The sequence below is a fragment of the Drosophila mojavensis genome, unplaced genomic scaffold (assembly GCF_018153725.1).
Source record: "Drosophila mojavensis isolate 15081-1352.22 unplaced genomic scaffold, ASM1815372v1 contig_136, whole genome shotgun sequence".
NCBI classification, from domain to species: domain Eukaryota; kingdom Metazoa; phylum Arthropoda; class Insecta; order Diptera; family Drosophilidae; genus Drosophila; species Drosophila mojavensis.
Genome location: NW_025318667.1, coordinates 6,971,520 through 6,991,863, shown reverse-complemented (window position 1 = coordinate 6,991,863; position 20,344 = coordinate 6,971,520). Strand labels below are relative to the sequence as shown.

The 20,344-nt window shown below is 40.5% G+C and overlaps 1 protein-coding gene and 1 long non-coding RNA gene across 4 annotated transcripts in view; one reads left to right on the top strand and one right to left on the bottom strand.

The window, feature by feature from the left end:
- Window positions 1-2,334: 2,334 nt before the first annotated feature.
- LOC6586102 (octopamine receptor 1) overlaps window positions 2,335-20,344 on the top strand; it is a 30,559-nt gene continuing 12,549 nt past the window's right edge. The window contains exons 1-2 of the mRNA XM_044007564.1: window positions 2,335-2,586; window positions 2,736-3,270. Coding sequence (XP_043863499.1) covers window positions 2,335-2,586; window positions 2,736-3,270 — 787 coding nt within the window. The remainder of the gene's footprint in view (window positions 2,587-2,735; window positions 3,271-20,344) is intronic.
- Window positions 3,337-4,259, bottom strand: LOC122757834. 3 transcript variants are annotated; one of them, XR_006358008.1, is made up of 2 exons: window positions 3,892-4,259; window positions 3,337-3,827 (listed from the first exon to the last, which is right to left on the bottom strand). It is a non-coding gene; the product is annotated as an uncharacterized LOC122757834 (long non-coding RNA). The 3 variants fall into 3 exon arrangements; XR_006358009.1 differs by having other exon boundaries at window positions 3,903-4,259; XR_006358010.1 differs by having other exon boundaries at window positions 3,933-4,259.

Here is a 20,344-nt window from a genome sequence, read left to right as displayed (position 1 = left end):
AAGTTAACGGAAAATGCATTTTCTGATTTACCACACCCCTAGTGGGCGAAACAGGAAAATCTTGACACTTTATAATTCGAGTAGTTGCTCGAGTCTCCAGCTTCAATAGCATCGAAGGGCTTTCTATTCATAGGGGCAGACGGACGGACGGACATTGCGTACAACTAATATGCTCACACAATTTTCTTGAATGAGTATGAAAAGAGAAATAAGACTGAAACAGAAGCAGAAACAACGAACCAATAAACATCAACTTTTTTGAGTCCGAGATGTAACTGGGTCGAGTCATCCTAGAAGCAGAGGCGCATTTTTCGCCTGGCCCAAGATGATGTGCGAAATGTTGAGCCTCACTTTTTGTTGTGGTTTAAAGTTGTTGCTTGATTTATGAATGGCGCCACCTCCCCCCCGCCCCCTGAGCACAGCTCCAGCGCCAGCCACCGGGAAGGGCCAGGAAACATGACAAAGAGTCTGGCAGGGCGTCAGCAAAGCGACGCGTCGCTTGAATAATGAGCAAAAGGTGTAAACAAGTGGAAGCCGTCGCCGGTGCGCTAATTAACTTGACAAATGTGCCGTCCCTTTCAGCTCGAGTCAGTGATTATAATAATGTCATTGCGTCGCTCGGCATGCCAGCGCAATGCTCCAATCCGGGAGCGCATGCAAATTTTGTCAACTCACTTAGTTATGTAAATGCCAGCTGATTGCCAAATATTGCAGCAATTAATCATTTAATTAATTCCGCAAGCTGTACAAATACATATACATATATGTACATACATATATCTCGCTTGTTCACGGCAAAAAAAAAAGGAAAGAAAAACAAGAAAATTACAATATTCATGCAATGCGAACAGATTTTCTCCCCACTTTCCTCTGCGCATAAATTATGCCAGCGTGTGCGGCAGCCTTGTGGCAATTCCGGGTATCTTGTAGTCGATCATCAGCGACATTTCTGCTTGTATAAATGAGTATACGTGCTTTATTTGAAGTTATCTGGCAGTTCTTACGGCAATTTACCGTTTGAGTAGCTTCGAGTGTTTGGCAACAAAGAGTTCCAGCGAATAAGTATTCATGACATTCAAATTCTGTATTTCAACATGACAATTGATGAAGTGTCATGGACCGAACATCTTGCTTTCTTCCTATTTATTTAGTGACGATAGTTATCTAAGATGTCATTAATTGTGGCAATAGTTATTTAAGTGTAATCGATACTCTCGATAGTGACTTAAGAATTGTCAAGTTTTCATACTTAAGCGATAGCACTAGCCCTAGTCATACTTAACATGAGGACTTAATGCAACAGCTATGTACATCGATATACAATTCAGATTCAATCTTTATATGCCATACTTCCTTCATTACGCTCCACTATAGGAAAAATGCCCGAAATTTTGGCATGAACTCTAAAAGTAAAGCTAGGAGGTTGAAATTAAAGTATACTAAATCAGAATTTTGAAATATTTATTATTTATATATTATTAATATTATTATCAAAATTAACACAAAAACAAGTGAGAAGGCTCTAGTCGAGACTGCTCGACTAGGAGATACCCTGAACCCAGATTTCTCTCTCAATGGATCAGGGTATAATAAAATTGCCAAAATTTCGTGATTTTTTTTCCTAAAATGCGCTCTTATGTGGTCGCGTTATACATACAAGGTAGACATGTATATGTATACATATATCTTTCTGGATAATATTAAAAGTCGGATTTATTGTTAACGTGGGAATGTTTATCCATGTTGACTTTATTAAGGAAAGGCCTAGTGCCAAATCAAGTTGGTGTATTAAACACATACTTAGGGTATATAAGATTTATTATTATTGAGAAGAGAAACATTATTTGATTTTGTATATATTTGTATCTCATGAATTTTTACAGGTATTCAGCTACGTTTTTGTAAATTAAACACAAATTAATTAAATACAGTAAATTCGGTTATAACGACGTTTAAGGAACCGTCGTTATACCCGGAAGACGCTATAATCGTATAAGTTTGCTCATAAAATTTTGTCTGGGGACCAGAAATTTCGTAGCTATGACCATATCCAGCTATAAGCGGAGTCGTTATAACTGGATTCTACTGCATATCTTGAAAATTAATTCAATAATATAATTTAGTCTTATTTAAAAATGATAACCATATGTTGGTGAATGCATATTTGAGGATAAGAGAGTTATATAAGCTCTAAGATAGCTGAGTATCAAGGGAATATTATACTGAAAATCTCTGTAAGTCAAGGCCCGCTAAATTATTACTTGAGTGCGGTAAGCCTCTTTATCAGCCGGCATTCCATAGTTTCGCATGAAATTGTATCGAATTGCGCAGGAAATGGGGAAATGGGGCAAAGCGTGGGCAAACGCCAACGCTGGCAGCGTGAGTGGCAACAAGTCCTCTGGCAACATGTTGCCAAGCGGTGGTCATGTTGCTGGCCCATGTTGCCGGCCTGTGGTGAGTTTGGCGTTGGCTGCCGCAACTGTTGGTCCAATTGGGAGTCCAAGAACTGGTGGCAGTGCTCAGCATTCAGTGCACGACGGAGTCTTCGAGACGGCGGCACACGGCGCGGCAACCGCTGATTCACCAGTTGGTCTGTGTCCATCACTTAGTGTGCCTCAGTTCAGTACTGTGTGCGTGTGTGTTTTGTTTTTTTTCGTGTGAGAGTTCCGAGTGGCCCGGTGGCAAGTGCCGTGAGAGACAGCCTCACGATTGGCCCCAACTTCAACTATCGGCAGCTGTTGTCTGCGCTCGCGCCGCTGGCCACGAGTGCTGCACTGCAGCTCAATGCCAGCTATGCCGCCGAGGAGATCTACGGCGCCAGCGGCAGCGGCAGTGGCAGCGGCAGCGGCGACGGCTTCAACGGCAGCGATCTCTACATCTACAGCAATGAGCTGCCGGAGCCGGACGCGACGATCGCCACACCCGCCTCGATTGGCGACAGCAATGCATCGGTGCCGGCGGTGCTGCCCACATTGGTAACGGCGCAGCCGACCAATCGCAGCGTATCGCGCGTCATCGCCGATGTGCCCATCTGGGTGATACCCTGCTATAGCATCATTCTGCTGTGCGCCGTCGTTGGCAATCTGCTGGTGGTGCTCACCCTGGTGCAGAATCGCCGCATGCGCACCATTACCAACGTCTTTCTGCTCAACCTGGCCATCTCGGACATCCTGCTGGGCGTGCTCTGTATGCCCGTCACACTCGTCGGCACGCTGCTGCGCAACTTCATCTTTGGCGAGTTCCTCTGCAAGCTCATTCAGTTCTCACAAGGTAAGAGGCTATTAGCTGCCCCACCCTTGTCCTTGCCCGCTCCTATATAAGCGTTTATCTGAATGATATGTATACATATATATATATTTATATCGTTTTATTATGCCAATCGAGTGGCTAACCTTAAGTGATGGCAGCTACTTGAATTGTAAATGCGAGCAGTGGAACGTGGAGCGTGGAATTGCACTCATTGTGTCCCTTGGCTAATCTTTGTGTGTGTGTATGTGTGTGGGCGTGCATAAATGTGTGTGTGTGTGTGTTTTCGCTGCAAGCTTCATAAAAACTCAGTGTACTCAGCGGACTGCAGCCTCTAATTTATGAGATGACCCACATTGAGCAGCTACGTAAATACAGCAAGTAAACCTCTCTCTCTCTCTCTCTCTCTCACTCTCTCTCTCTGTCTGTGTGTGTGTGTGTGCGTGGCTCGAGCATTTAACGTCTGGCTATTCCCAATGCTTGTGGCCTGAATATTATGATTGCAGCAGGTGTTTGCCTGTCGCTCTGACGACGCCGTCGCCGCCCTCATCCGATGACGTTCAAAATGAGCTGGGTTCCTCCTACATGAAATGAAATGGGTTAATGTCTAAGAGCTTATCTAAATGCGCAAAGGTGACAAGTTACTATAAAATCACCTGTCCAACTTAACAATTGTATTCACGCACACGCTCATAAATCTCTGCTCTCAGTCACCTTGACGTGGGTTTTGTCTTGTCCTCAAAATTAACCTTTGCCACTTTTCATTCTAATCTGGTTCGATACAAATTTAATGCAATTTCATTATTCGTCTGAATTTCTTGTTCAAGTTTTCTGAATAAATTGCTGTCAAAAATCAACAAAATATATTCATGCGACCCACAATGAAAACTGCTATGAATTTTGCTTGTAGTTTAAATACTCAAATAAAAAATATGTGCTCCAAAAGTAAAAGGCATTTTAGATATTTAGAGCAAATTGCAGTGCCATTTTGTATCGATGGGCATTGAATTTCGCGATATATCGATGTAGTTTGTGCAATGTTGATATATCGGCTCACTTAACCGATAGCGGAAGCAGCGTTTGTTAGTGAATGATTCCGCTTAGTGCACTGGCACGTAATTTTAGATACTCTACTGTGGTATATGTCATATTATTAAAGCTTCTTATAGCTTAAGAAAAATTCAACTAAATCAAATAAATACTCAGAATTAATTACTTATGCAAATTCCCAGGAATTAAGTTTTATTAAATTATTTAATACCTGAGTAGAAATAAAAAATTAATTTAAAAAAAAAAAATTTTTTTTTATACACATATATTCAATTATCAAAATCAAAATATTTGTAAATATTTCATTCTCAATATATTTAAAATATTTGTAATAAAAATAGAAAAGCTTTAGGAAATTTGAGCAAATTTTATTTAAATAAACAAATTTTTAAAAATCTATTTTTTTTTTATTTATTTATAATTTTTTTTTTACATGAAAAATTTATTTATCTTGCTTTTGTATTTTCAACATATTTGCAATTTTTATAATATTCTTTTACTAATTTTCTATTCTTCTATTTTTTTTTTTTTTTTTTTTTTTTTTTTTTTTTTTTTTTTTTTTTTTTTTGTTTATACAAAAATTGAAGTTATTTCTGTAGTACCGATAGTTGCAGTCTTCAATGGGAGCAGTCATCGCGTAATGCAACTATCGATGAATTTACAGCTCAGCGCGCCTCAATGTGCCTGTAAAGACATTTTCATTGAAATTTATGTGCGAGTTAAAGTCTATTTAAGCATCTACGAAGCGCATTTTTATTCGAATTGATTTCGCTTTTATGGCCAGGCTTTTATAGACATGGCCAAAGCATTATTTATGTACAATGAATACATTGACATGAGTGTGCGGTTGGGCAGCGTGTTCATAATTTCAAATAAGTGCCGTTTGGTGCGCCATAAAGTATGCCACAGTTATTGCCGATGCCAAATACCCTTTCAATGCACAGACTTAAGGCCATGGCAACCTTTGATCAGGACTTTGCCTATTGGTAGCAACAAATTTCCATAAGATTAGCCATCTGCTGTTAAATTCAATTTATGGTAGCCGCACGCAGACACAGAAATAACTGGCGAGAGAGTGAGAGAGAGAGAGAGAGAGAGAGAGAGAGAGGGAGAGTGAGAGTGAGCGAATGTGAGAGAGGGACGAGCTTTTCGAGCTGATAAATTATTATCTCTGGATCCTGTTCGCATGCTGCGCACTGAGCATCATCAATGACAACTTGTTTGTTATTCAGCGCGTAAGCTCTTGGCAGCTAGCGAGTCATCGAGCCGGCAAAATTCGCACGGGCGAGTCATCATGGCTAAGCTATCCCGGTGGCCGCAACAAAAGCTCTAAATTTTAAATATGCGCCAACACACACACACACACACACACACACACACACACCCCCATATAAGATGTATGTAAATACACCCACACTGACAGAGACGAAGACAGGTAAACAGACAGTCAGGAGCATATTTTGAGCGGAAATTACCAGTTAAGGCAAAGCACTTTCTCGAGTAGTTATAAGTTCTTGCATAAGGCAAACACTCAACTGGGTTGGCCAAAAGGGTTGACAGGGGGGAGTGGAGACTTTTTGTTAGTCGGCTGCGTTCCTTCGAAAATTAAGTGGCTGTGACCCAGCAAAAGTCAATCATCTGCTTTGGCTACCCCCAAACGAACTTGAACCCCAAAGTTGGCTAAGAGCCGTTGCCAATTTGCTGCATGTTAACAGCAGCTTAGAGAATTTGTTCTGGCACCTGTCACAAATGCTTATCAATTGATTAAGCTGATTCCGTTTGGGTGAAGGGACTCTCAACACCAGAGCGCAACTGTCGAAGGGTTGACTAAGCAGCCACGAAAAGTTCAGTGCTCAATGTTATTTCAGCCAACTGCATAGGCCCGCACGCAGTTGGCTTATGAGCAAAGTCCAAATCAAATTAAGTATTAGCGGGGTTTCTTCAGACTCTTTTGTTTCCTTGGCCTGCTAACGCCAGCTGGGGCTACATGGCGAATACATAAATACGGCATATACATATTCGGGGCACATAAATTGAAGTGCCCTCAAGTACAGCGAGGCACACAAACTCAAATACAGATAAAGATACGGCTACAGTTACAGCTACAGCTACATCAGCTAAAGCCTCGGGCCTGGCCCTGGCAAATGCTAAGCCCGTAACAATGACTCTTAGATAATACGGCGCAAATCCTTATTTTCAATGCGAATTAGGCAAGTCTTAGGCTAACGTGAGTGCTGCCAGATTCTCAGATGTGAAAATGTGGCACCGAGCGAATGTGCGAATGTTTCTGCTTAGAACTGAAAAGTGTGAGACTGTGTGTGTGCTTGTGTGCGTGTGTGAGGGTTCTTTAAAAATACTTTAGCATTCCTCCACCAATTCGTCGGTGTGTGTGTGTGTGTGTGTGTGCCTCAATTGTTGCACGATGAGCTAAGCCCACAGTGTATACCCACATGACTATATGCATATGTATGTAAATTGTATTATTAAAGTCGCCGAGGTAGAGGGAAAGGCATGTCATTGGAGCCAACTAGAAACAATAGAAAAGAAGATTGGCACTAAAGATAGTCACTGTCTTCAAGTGGGATTACGACAAAAATAATACGCACACAACTTACTGACTTTATTCCACATTTATTTTCGCAATTTGCATTTTATCTTATGATTCTTACCAATTGGCCGAATAGAAGAGAGTGTTTTCAGATTGCCATTGCCATTGTCATTATCATTGTCATTGTCATTGTCATTGTCATTGTCATTGTCATTGTCATTGTCATTGTCATTGTCATTGTCATTGTCATTGTCATTGTCATTGTCATTGTCATTGTCATTGTCATTGTCATTGTCATTGTCATTGTCATTGTCATTGTCATTGTCATTGTCATTGTCATTGTCATTGTCATTGTCATTGTCATTGTCATTGTCATTGTCATTGTCATTGTCATTGTCATTGTCATTGTCATTGTCATTGTCATTGTCATTGTCATTGTCATTGTCATTGTCATTGTCATTGTCATTGTCATTGTCATTGTCATTGTCATTGTCATTGTCATTGTCATTGTCATTGTCATTGTCATTGTCATTGTCATTGTCATTGTCATTGTCATTGTCATTGTCATTGTCATTGTCATTGTCATTGTCATTGTCATTGTCATTGTCATTGTCATTGTCATTGTCATTGTCATTGTCATTGTCATTGTCATTGTCATTGTCATTGTCATTGTCATTGTCATTGTCATTGTCATTGTCATTGTCATTGCCATTGCCATTGCCATCTAAGGCATACTTAGCTTTAGATATTTTATCGTCAAGTTGTTTGTTTTATATTTCAATTAAAATGAAATTCGACTTCGCGCGCTGTCAGACGTGGGCAGCGCTGTAGGTTTTGGAGGCTCTGCTGTTGTTAGCATCTGCAGTTTTATGACTTGTTTCCGTTTCCGGATCCGCTACCGCCATTGCTGCTTGCCCGTGCAGCTGCTTTTGCTGCTGCTACTGATGCTGACGATGATGATGAGGATGTTTATAATGTTGTTTACTTAGCTGGTTCAAGTTTGTATTCGGATGACTGGCTGTTGATATTGCTGTTGGTACGTGCATGTTTATTTCAGGCATTCATTTTTCAACACGACACCCACATGAGTAACTTATTAAGGGCATAATAACAATGCCGAGTACCAGGAACACTAACCATATCAGTCCGCCCGTCCGCCCGTCTGCTCGTCCGTCATACGACATCCCAAGGCAGACATCACTCCAGCGCTGCTCCCGCAATCCCCAATCTGTACGCCAGCGCTCACAGCCACACATTGAAATGCCGTCATGTGGCAATTTGTTAGCCAAACACGCCTTGTGCTCGTCCCGCACCGTCTCTCGTCTTTTGCCTTCTGCCTTTTGCCTTTCGCCTTTCGGGTTTTGCCTTTTGCCATTCGCCTGCTGTGATGTGGTTGCGCGCTGCGCCTTGGACCACATCTGTTGCACGGCATCTCGCTATTGCACTGGCTCGTAAATTTATAAATGTCAACGTTGTTTGCTGTTCGGCCCGTCACACCAATTTATGACCATCATTATGTCAAGGTGCATTCGTTGCACTCGCCTCACCAAGTCACAGACCCCCGGATAGGGCTAGTCCAACTAACCGGCCCCTGCCCCAGCCCAACTAAATCGTGTCTGTCAGCTGATTTATATGCGGAGCCCAGGGTATCCGGGTATTGCCACCATTGACAGGCGAAATTCAATTTGTTAGTCAATTTTCAATAATTCTCTCGAGCAATGCTCTGGGACTCAGCTCGAAATGAAATCTTCAATATTACGAATTTCGACACCTGTCAATCGCCGCCAATTCCCCGCCAAATGCCATGTGCCGCCCATCTTCGCAGACGTCTGCCCCGAAACGTATGCAGCACATTTTTTACTCTCCACATGCCCCCAAAGGCCCTCGCACAAGGCACAGAAATTGCCAGACGCTACCCGCTGCGCTTGTCAAGACAACGCCTTAGCTAGATCTACGGCCCCGACACTGAGCCAATTAATAATTAATTGAATTTTTGTATATCATAGGCTCCATGTAGAATATTCTCTTGCTGCTGTAGGCCATTAAAAAATCACTTTAATTACGGCTGCAAAGCGAGCAAACAAAATGCACAGTCTGAGAATTTGCAATTAAGCTGAAGAATTATGCCTGGCAAAAAATATTCATAAATATTCATATATAATATACATATACATATATATATGTATGTATCTATATATGTATATCTGTATATCCCATTCTCATGTGGACATAAATCTCAATTCAAAATTGAAAATATAAAGAATTGTATACTCACTCTAGAAAGTGAGATAGGTATATTGGTTTTGTACGTCCGTCTATCTTTCAGTATGAATGCAGCTAACAAGATTTTCCCAAATGTATCTCAGAAATCATACTAGTCCAAGTACTACAGAGTTTTAATGTTGAGGGACTAAATTACTGTGGAAATTCTCTATTGATTTCTACAAAATTACTATACCAATCGGAAAATGAAATGGAATGGAGCCTTTGGAGCGTGAATGAGTATTCTGCAGTCGATAACGCCCGACTTGTTTCATTAGCAACTGTTTACCCAAGCTGAGAGACTTTATCTCAGCATATCCTTTGTGTCTCATCATATGACTATGAATATGAATATAAAAATGTGAGTATTCAGATGAATATGAATGTGAATAGAGACTCGCCAATAACTAGACTGGAAATCATTGAAGGCAGTCGTCGAAGAGCTCTACACATTTTTTATTCCCATCATTGCAACATGAGCTGTAATGAGGCCTGCCCTCATTTGTACTTGGCCAACATGTTTATCAGCACACTTCTTAACGTTTGCTCTTAGTTAACCAACCGAAAACATGAAATGCAGGAAATGCAGCAAACGCAGCAGTCGCGCTCTTCCACTGCAGTGCACAGTCCTTTGGTTGCACAAATAGTTTCCAGTTTCAGCTGCATCAAATGGAAATCATTTTAGCCGTATGTGCACTCTCCAAGAGAGAGAAAGAGAGAGAGAAAAAAAAAACAAGTCCGGACTGTGAATCGATTTAAAGTTCGCCCAGAATAAAGATTGCCAAATTTGTTATGCTAAAAATGGTATGTTCAGTAAATAAATATAAAATTTGCAAAATTTCACACTCGAACTGTGGCAACATCAAACGGAAATACTTTAACCCTCCTATGCAAACAAGACTGGCTTAAGCCAAAAAAGAAAAACAAGTCCGCATTAAGGGCTGTAAATCGATTTGAAGTTCGCCTAAATAGCTTAAAGATTGCATAAATTTTGTGTGCAAAATGTTATTTGCAATAAATAAATAGAAAATTTTCATAATTCCCCATTAAATTTCACACTCGAACTAGAAGGCAGCAATAAAACCATTTACCATCAAATATCTGCAGATGCTTATCCAACAATGAAAGAGGAAAAATTCGTATTATTTTATGCAAATCATGGCCGTATATATGTATATTTCTGATATCGAAAATGGGTGTATGAAATTCTACTACTACATTAACATACAAACAAATATCAATGTATATGTATATATATATACATATATATGTACATGCAATTGTAAGATATACCTCTGTAAGATGGCGTAATGAAATATGCAAAACTGCAAAAATCATTGAGTTTCATAATAGGATTTATTAATCGGAAGTAGTTTGATGAATATTAAATTGACACATATTAAAATTAACTATCAAATTGTAATTTCATAGTCATAGTCATTGTCATTGTCATTGTCATTGTCATTGTCATTGTCATTGTCATTGTCATTGTCATTGTCATTGTCATTGTCATTGTCATTGTCATTGTCATTGTCATTGTCATTGTCATTGTCATTGTCATTGTCATTGTCATTGTCATTGTCATTGTCATTGTCATTGTCATTGTCATTGTCATTGTCATTGTCATTGTCATTGTCATTGTCATTGTCATTGTCATTGTCATTGTCATTGTCATTGTCATTGTCATTGTCATTGTCATTGTCATTGTCATTGTCATTGTCATTGTCATTGTCATTGTCATAGCCATTGTCTGTGTCAATTTTAATATGTATCCACAACATCGAATTTTGTTTCTTTTTAATGAATATTTGCAAATATTCAAAGCATGCAATTTAAATTATTCCATTAAAAAAATAGACACATAGAAACAAGAATTTAATGAGGCTTTCATTTTCATAATAGACGAAATAAGTAAGTTTTGGCCTGAATTGAAATTCATTCTCATTCATCGAACAAATGTCAAATGCATAAATTCAATTATTTAGGCTAATAAATAATTGAATAGATGGCATGCATGAATGGAATGCCATTCCACAATAAAACACAAATTCAACAAAAGCTAAATGAAATTAATATTTGTTCTGCTCACTCAACTAATGTGGGAATTCGCTTTGGCTTCGGCCTCGCTCCTTGCTCCTGTGGCAGAAGGCTTCAGATAATAAGCTATTCAAGGCTGCAGCTAGTTTTGTTTTTGTTTAGCAGACAAGAGCACAGAAACAACCAGAGACACAGACACAGACCAGTTGATATTAAGGTGTGACAAATATGTTAAGGGAATACGCAACCAAGGAGTATATACCTCAAGACGAATTCATTTAGCACAATGGGCAGGTGAAACACACAAAGTCAGCTACCAAAAAGCATTTGTGCCAGATGTGTGGTCATGTGTGTCTGTGTCCTGTGCCTGTATCTGCATATGTGTGTGAGTGTGTGTGTTGCCATATGTCACAAAAGCATACAAATGAGCAGCAATTTTTAAAGCGAAAAGCTAAGAAAAGCAAAGAAGTACGATATACTTTATATATACGTATATGCCTTAAGGCAATTTAAACTTTTCCAAGACTCTGATTTGGTTTCTGCTTGGCGTCTGGTTCTGGCTGTCTGATAAGCAGCGGCCTGGCAAGGCAACCGTTTCAGCCCGGTAACTATATAAGCCATGTAGCATAATAACGGCAGCTGCGCCGTCTTCAAGCCAATATGATGATGTGAGCAACGGCTGAAATACCAAGGAGCCCATGCACCTGACCAACAACTCGTCCACTTTGGCACTCAATTTGTTTTCCCATTTGCTGTCAGGCCAGGGCAGCCAAGTTTTGTGCGAATCATTGTCAAAGTTTTGGAGCTACCGGGCGGGCCATTCAGTGTCATGACAACAACAATTACGCCGCTGCCTTAAATATATTGGCTGGTTACGCCCTAACGCCCTACTGCTCTGATGTACTGATGCCCTGATACCCTGATGCTCTGACGCCCGACGGCTTCCGTTCCATCGCCCGATTGTTTGCTTTGGCAATGAGTCCGAGCTGGCAAAACATTGGGAAAAGTGAAAAGTTGCCATGAAATGAATTAAATTCGACACCCGGAAACATTGAAGTTATCTTTGAATACCAAACTTGTGTTTACTTCAGCTTGCCCCACTCACAACAAACCAGAGTATTATACGGCCCTTCCGCACCACGAGACGACCCCCGGACCGGATCCAATCGAACTGCCAGCCAACAGCCCCGCATACGGGGCAATCCATTGATAAATGCTTCAGTGTTTGCCTCTGTGTTTGCCCAGCACAAATAGAGTATTTCGACCAAGTGTTTACCCCTCCGCATGCACCGCAACGTCTACATCAATGTCTATATGTAGTTGGCTCAATCTGATCTCAGCGTACATTTGGCCGATTAGCTGAAAGATAATTGCAGTTGACCCCCAACAGATATCAATTGCCAGTTGGCAATTCATTTACAAATTGATTTCCTTTCATAGCACTTCGGCTCTCACATCAGTGGGGAGTGCTCGACTGCCAGATACCCGGAAGTCTGCAAAAAAAAGTCTAGGCAATGCTGCCTATGTAGCTCCAGCCTTAAAATTTGAAATGCCGATTTTTATCGATAATGAGAGAACGAGTTGTCGATAAATATATTAAATATTTCAAATATATTAAATATATTCAATTTCAATATATTAAATATTTCAAAGCTCTAACTTTTGTGCCTGCCAAGATGGAGGAACAGACAACTACCCGGAAGGAAGAGGTCGATGGCTTTACTTGCGACTCTTTTATGTGGTCTTCCCTCACGTTACATGCATATTAACATAATGTATTTTTAAAATGCCTAAAATGGATAAAATACCCCAAGTATAAATATTAATAATAGCAATCGATTTCACACTAGGCTTATCAATGATTGCTTTACATATATTTCCATTGCGTGCTCGTCGTTGTTTCGCCTCGCTTAAGCTTAGCAAGTCACGGCCCAACGATTGATTTTCCTGGTATAAAATCCGAATAATGTTTACACATGCCAAGCCTTGGCTTCAGTAGCATTTTTTTTTTATTTTTTTTTATTTATCCATACACGAAATTCCATTTAATCAATTTTCTTTAAACCAACAAAGGTTGTTTCACTCAATCTGAACTATCCCACAAACGTGTAGTCCGACAGCTGTCAAACTTTTACACTTGTCCTTTGAAGGTTAGGCTTAACTGGAAATAATTTTAGATTTTCGGTTATCTTATTATTTATTTTATGCTCAGGTCAGCGCTTGCCCTACTACCCTCAATATCGCAGCTTTTATTTAGCAAGACGTTGCCTCTTCCTGTTGACCCGTTTTGTGGGGTGACTTTGCTATATGGCCGGGGCTTGAGAGTCATACGTCACTGGATGCCATCACGTTAAGCATAAGTACTAGAAGCTGTGTGGCTAGCGGGTCTGAAATACTACCACAGCAGTGAGATGACTGGAACGACTAAATTATCGGAGCAGAATGGGTTAGGGCCGATGCTGAACTCTCTCTCTCTCTTTGTATGCCAACCGAAATTATGATTGCTCTCTGAGAATACCCCATTCGGTGTCTTACAACAGAACAATCGAGGCTCAGTCAAGGCGGCTCTCGAGCAGCAACCATTGTTTCGTGCCTTTGAATCTGTGCTCTATTTCACTTAACTTTCATAACGTGATGTTACTTAACAATTCGTTAAGCTAATGGTATTTTAATGTTATGTACTAACTTTTAATTGAATCAAAAAAGTCTGCGAGAAATACATATTTATATGGAAACCCTAAAAAAGGACATGCAGTAAATTAAAATTTCATGAATATAAACTTGGACTAGAGCTTGTCTCTTTTTCTCTTTTGGAACAAACTGCCAAATGAAACATGTTTATTTGCAATCCATTTAAATTTGCTGACAAATGAACTGCAGCTGCATTCGCATAATGTCAGACTTTGGTGATTGAGTGGAATACGAAGCGCGCGCCCTCTCTCTCTCCCTCTCTCTCTCTCTGTCTCTCTCTCTCTGTCTCTCTCACTTTGTGTCTCGCTCTACATTTTATGCAACATTTCGGCTCTCGTTGGCAATTTTATTGATTTGCCATGGATCAAATGTTTTTCCAGAGTTTTCATTGGGCGTTCAATAAGTTCAGCTTTTCTATCATTATACTCATTCACAAGAGCCACAGGAGTATATTGGTTTTTGTGCAATGTGCATCTAGCTGCTGACCATAGATTTACTAGGTTAAGTAAGTCCACACATGATATAGTTATTCCAAATGGCACAGACTCCTGACTTGTGACGCTTTTACCACTTGCTGAGTATTCTGCAGTCGGTAGCATCCGTCTGCACCATTCTTATACATTTTTTTGCAAACGTTTCTCCATTTCAATTTGATTGATTTGACATAGATCAAATGCGTCTCAACAGTTGTCAAGTCTTCAATTAGTTCAGCTTTGCTGTCACAAATATGTTTTGCCTAATTGCCGTTAGATACGCAGCCTGGCTAAAACATCTCAATTAACAGACGTTCATATGCCGAGTCTCCGTCAGTCTATGTCTGTCTCTGTCTCTGCCCTGTTGCTGGCCAATTTGTTTGTCGCGCCTTTTCATGTTGCGGCATCAGATTTTAATTTGTTGTGTTCCGCCGTATGCTTTATGGCATCATTCCGCTTGAATAACAAGAGACATATAGCCAATAAAATGCTGCCTCCGGCAAATGGTGAGACACTTGCTGCCGACACACCCTGCCGATAAAGAAGAAGAACAACGACAAAAGTAACCAAAAAAAAAAATAAAATAAAATAAAATAAGAAAAGAAAACAAAAACAATGAAAACCAATTTCTTATATAATTTTACAATTCCGCAATTTTTTGTCCGGGCTTGGGTGGGGGTCACAAAAGTTGATCAGGTCCGAAATGGAAAAAAAGAAGTCAATGCAAAAAGAAACAACAAAAAGCCCACTTGTACCCCCCAAACGAATTGCTTTCAGGAAATGGCACTGACATTGATATACCCTATACGCAATTGCCTATATATACATATATATATATATATATATATATATTTATATAGCTGAATGCGAGTGCGTCTATTGATATTTATGTTCGCGCTTAGTCAACACCTCTCTCTCTCTCTCTCTCTCTCTCTCTCTCACTCTCTCTATGTCCTCCCTCTCCCTCTCTTTGGGAGTACAGCAGGCAGTGTGCGTAGAGCCCATCCAACTCGAGGGCAATTCTTGGTCGGGGCAATTTCTGCTGATTTCTCATATATTTTACGAGGCGACGTCCGAAAGTTTTGCCTTTGCCATTTTTTATTGTTAACTCAAATTGAAATGATTTTTATTGATAAAACGCACACAAGCGCACGGGCAACAGGATGAGCAACTCGAATTTTGTTTACATTTCACAACGAACAGCCTGAGGTACCATCGAGTCCATGAAATCGCAGTTATGACGCCTTCCGACTAGTTATGGCCATCAGGCACTAAATCAAAAGCCGGCTAACAGCCGTGCCGCATCCATCGGGTCCATCGATAATGCCTATAAATAGCAGCTGGAGTATGTCTTTGACGGGCACCGTATGGACACGGGGGAGTAAGAGTGAGAGAGAGAGAGAGAGAAATAGAGAGAGGGAGGGGAAACGAGTGCTACCCATCGTTCTCATCTCAAGTGAGTTACGATACCATCGCTCTGGTACTGCTTTAATATCGCATAAAATTTCCATATTTACACCAACTCCAACAGTTTCCACACTTCACTCTCTCCCTCTCACACACTCGGTGTCACTTTTTGATTTAGAGCCATGCAGTTACATCAAGATATGAGTCGTGACAGTTTTGCTCCGACTACAAAGGGAATTTCAGACACAAACTACTTGAGAGATTTTTTATTCCAATTGCTTTACAATATTCTGAGCTGTTCTGAGCATACAAATCGTGATTTGCCTATAAACATATGCAACATATCCTACACTTATGGGAATTGCAAAGAATATGATCGAAAGTCCAGGTATTTTTTAAAGGGAAAACAGAATAATAATTAAATTTTAACATAAATTTACTTTCCCATTAATAATTTTGTCATTATAAGATTTATTCATTTGTAAATAAAAACCTATTTCAGAGAAAGCTTATTGCATTAATTCTAATTAGACTACGAATTCTTTCGAATGCCAGACAAAAAACTTGTAAAGTGACAATTAGAGAGAGAGAGAGAGTGTGTGAATGAATGACTGCGTCCCTCGAGAGACTATGAGACTCAGAGAGAGAAAGAGAGGGAAAGAGTTTCCACGGAAATAAATTGCTAATTAGAATAACTGTAAATGAGCATTGACATTTTAAGCCCCTTGCAGAATTAAACAAGTGAGAGTGCGCCAGTCGGCAATGCCCGACTACGAAATACACTGAACTAGGAGCTGGACTTAGCAGCAGAGCTGCTATTCCAAATACTCGATGACTTGTATCGATTATTATCGGCTTAAATGAAGTTGGGTCACTTATCGAAAATCATAAGTTGAGATTGTGGTATAGAAATCAACATTTTCTGAAATATATTTATCGAATTTTACCGATATTAATTAAATGTAATGAAATATCGAAAAACATGTTCAAGTTATACTGCATATACTGAATAAACTTAACATTTCAAGTCTTCAGCTTTTGTGGCCTACGAGCGGACGGACAGGCACACAGCCGGATAGACATGGCTGAATCGATTTAGGTAGAAGCCTGATTGCTGGTACGCCTTCCTCTTACTGTTGCACTTAGTCATACAAAATCATGATATCCCGAGCTCCTATTCAATAGGTTAATTGCTTCAAATCCCTAGTACCCTACGATTGACCCGACTGACGTGGGGCATTTGAATGCACTTGTTGTCATTGTCTCAATTGTATAGGACTCATTTATCCCCTCTTCATCCATCTTCTTTATGTTCATTTCATGGTTTTGCTACTGTTCCTCGGCTTTCTTTTATGATTCTTGGCATTTTGTCTCCTTTCCCTTCTATTCCTTTTCTCTTATCCTCTCTCTCTCTCTCTCTCTCTCTCTCTCTCTCTCTTTGTCAGTTCTCTTTCACTCTGTTTTTCAGTCTGCTTATATTCTTTCTTCTCCTTCTCTACTCTCCACTGCTCTTCCTTCCGCTTCTGCTCTGTTCACTTTTTTATTCTAGTCGCCTGCCTCCAGTTGACTCAAGTCTAATCAGTCTAGCAAATATTTCTCTTTGGGCCAGCTCAAATATGTATCATAATTTTCTGAGTTGCATTTGAGATCATTTTCAAGGTAAAGTGCCATTGGTTAATCAAAGTATCAAATTGGACGACCCTCCGGGTTTCTAGCAAGAGTCCGTATCGGAACTGGGGCGTTGTTTGCCTACGCCTGACTAAATTGCAATGCAAATCTCTGGCGTTTTGAGCTGGAACAGCAAGTTGAAAAGGCCAAAACTGGCTTAACCATAGTTTATGGCACAACTTACTCTTGGCCTGTCTTATTGACTGAGCAAAGTTTATTAGACTTTCGCAAACTTCTGCTTTATTTGCTTAAGCGTTGGATGCACTTACAGCTCTGCTCGGATGCTGGTGCGGCTGCGGTTCAAATGTTGTTTTGGGCTTTTTCGACTGCACTTTAAGGTCTTCATTGCCCCCTCCGCCTCTGTGCTTTGCACCGTTCATTAGCAACACCTTTGACTCCTGACAACCGCATGGAACTGCGTAGGTTTTGACTGACTGCCGGAGCATGGACAGAGTTGGAGTTGGAAAAGTTGCGCCTTGACAGCGCCAGGCCATATAAACTCTGAAACTAGCAAATTGTGGCTTCATTTAAATTAATTAGCCGGCAATTGGCCAAGGGCCCACGGCCAAAGCACAGCAAGCGCAAAAGGCAACAAATGCAAATTAGAGTGTATCCGGTATCCATTAGCTACTGCGCTCCTAGAAGCCTGACCACTTTCTCAACTTTCCCTGAACTTCACGGGAAAAACAAGCAACTTTTTTATGAACAACTTTCGCTGTACAAAATCAACAGCAAGTTGCATCAAAGGGCACTGAAGGCAAACAATATCAAGCCATCATTGAACGAGTTATCCGTATAATAAAGTCTGTTCGAAGTGTACTGATTGCGGTAATTGATAGGGCGAGAGGCGAGAGGCGTCTGGCAACAGCCAAAGCATAAAATATGCAATTGATTGATGACACTAGCCAAGCAGAGCGCCGGCCAATAGAGCAGGGGCCAAGAGAAAAAGTAGGTAAGGATAGCCAGCAAAACGTAGACCAACATAACAACACTGGACAACAGAACATAGGCTAACAGAACGTAGGCTAACAGAAGAGTAGCTAACAGAGTACGTGCTGACAGAGCAGAGATTAACAAATCACAGGCTAACGTAATAGAACTTAACAGAACACGAACTAACAGAACACACTGTAACAGAACACAGGCTAACAGAGCACATATTAACAGAGCATAGATTAACAGAGCACATGTTAACAGAGCATAGATTAACAGAACACAAGCTAACAGAACGCAGGCCAACAGATGTCCTGCTAACAGAGGACTTGTTAACAGAGCATAGATTAACAGAACACAAGCTAACAGAACATAGGCTAACAGATGGCATGCTAACAGAGCATAAATTAACAGATCACAGGCTAGCATAAAAGAACTTAACATAACAGAGGCTATCAGAACACAGGCTAACAGAGCACACGATAACAGAAAACAGAAGACTTGTTAACAGAACACAGGCTAACAGACAACAGGCCAACAGAAAACCAAAATTTGTCAGAACATTTCAAACAACATATATTTTGGGCACATTTCAGATTATATCACCTATAAAAAATATATTTTAATAGCATATATATATTTTAATAGAAATTTTTACTTGGTTCGAATAAGCTGAAGGCATGAGAAAGACTCTGATACAGTCTCACTCGAATGCAGCATAGCTTTTAGAGCTCAAACCTGCTGGCTTGTGTAATTGTTTCCACTACTCAAGGAAAACGTCTCTCAGGTCTCCATAAAAACAAATGGGTTACCCTATGTAATTGTATTTTCTGAGCTATTCAAAGCCGAACGCAATAGTTAGGCAAACAAAATTCCATAATTTGAGCAAAATCAATATACGAATCCCAAAAACCAAATGAGGCGCCGACCTTTGCGTTTAGCCAATCTTGTCTGGCAGATCGTCTATGCATGAAACGGACATACGACGATTCAGAGTCGAGTCGAGGCGAGTGAAATTAGCGGGCGCAATGTCTGTGGCCAAATGACAGCGACAACGTGAAAAATTATGGCTAATGGCGGAGCAAGGCGTAATCAGCCGCCATCCACACGAAATGAAATGGATTGAAATGGAATGTTCAGAAACAACGCCGAGTGCACGGGCGTTTGACATGCGTGGGCGCGTGAGCACGTGGGCGTATGGGTGGGGCTTTGAGGACATTGGGGGCATTGGGGGCCGTGCAGCATGCAACACATGCCAAACTAAAAACAGCAGCACGAACAACAGCAGCGGGAGTAATGGGAATTGAGAAATGAGAAACGACTAAGCTGCATAAGCATTACCTGCCACAGCCAGTGCCCGTACCGGGACCGCTGCAGCTGTTGTTGCCGCAGCCGCTGCCCACACGCAACTCCATTTTAGCAATTTACAATTCAATGAGCCTGCATTCGAGCCACAAATATCAATCCCAGTCGCCAGTGGGCACTGCGCTCCCGCCCTAGCCGAATCGGGTCTCTGCTCTGCACTACTCTCCCGCCCGTCGGTCCACAAGTAAGCCAAATTTAACAGGCAATAAACCAATTTTTATACATAAAAAGCCAACGGGAGCATATTTTCAATGTTTAACTCAAATCCCAATAGGTCAAACGAACTTACGGGCTAATAACAGAGCTCAACATGCGACACGAACCCAGATAACAACGTATGTATGTATGTATGTAGTTCGGGGGCAAGCAAAAGACAAAATAAAACATTGGATGACGAAGCCAAGAATACTCTATATCATGTTAATATGTTTATAATTTGCATTCATAATTTAATTGTGGCCTTACTTGATATACCTATTTCAAGCCCTCTGTAAACTAAGCGTCTTATGAGTTTAGATACAACAAGCTCGATTATCTATGCTATAAATTTAACCAGAGTCAAATATAAAGCGCATTAAGGCTGTAGGCTCAATCAATAATTTTTGTAATTCGAGGCACGAACACTTTGCGCAGTATTTTGACAATTCTCTAAGTAACAAACAAG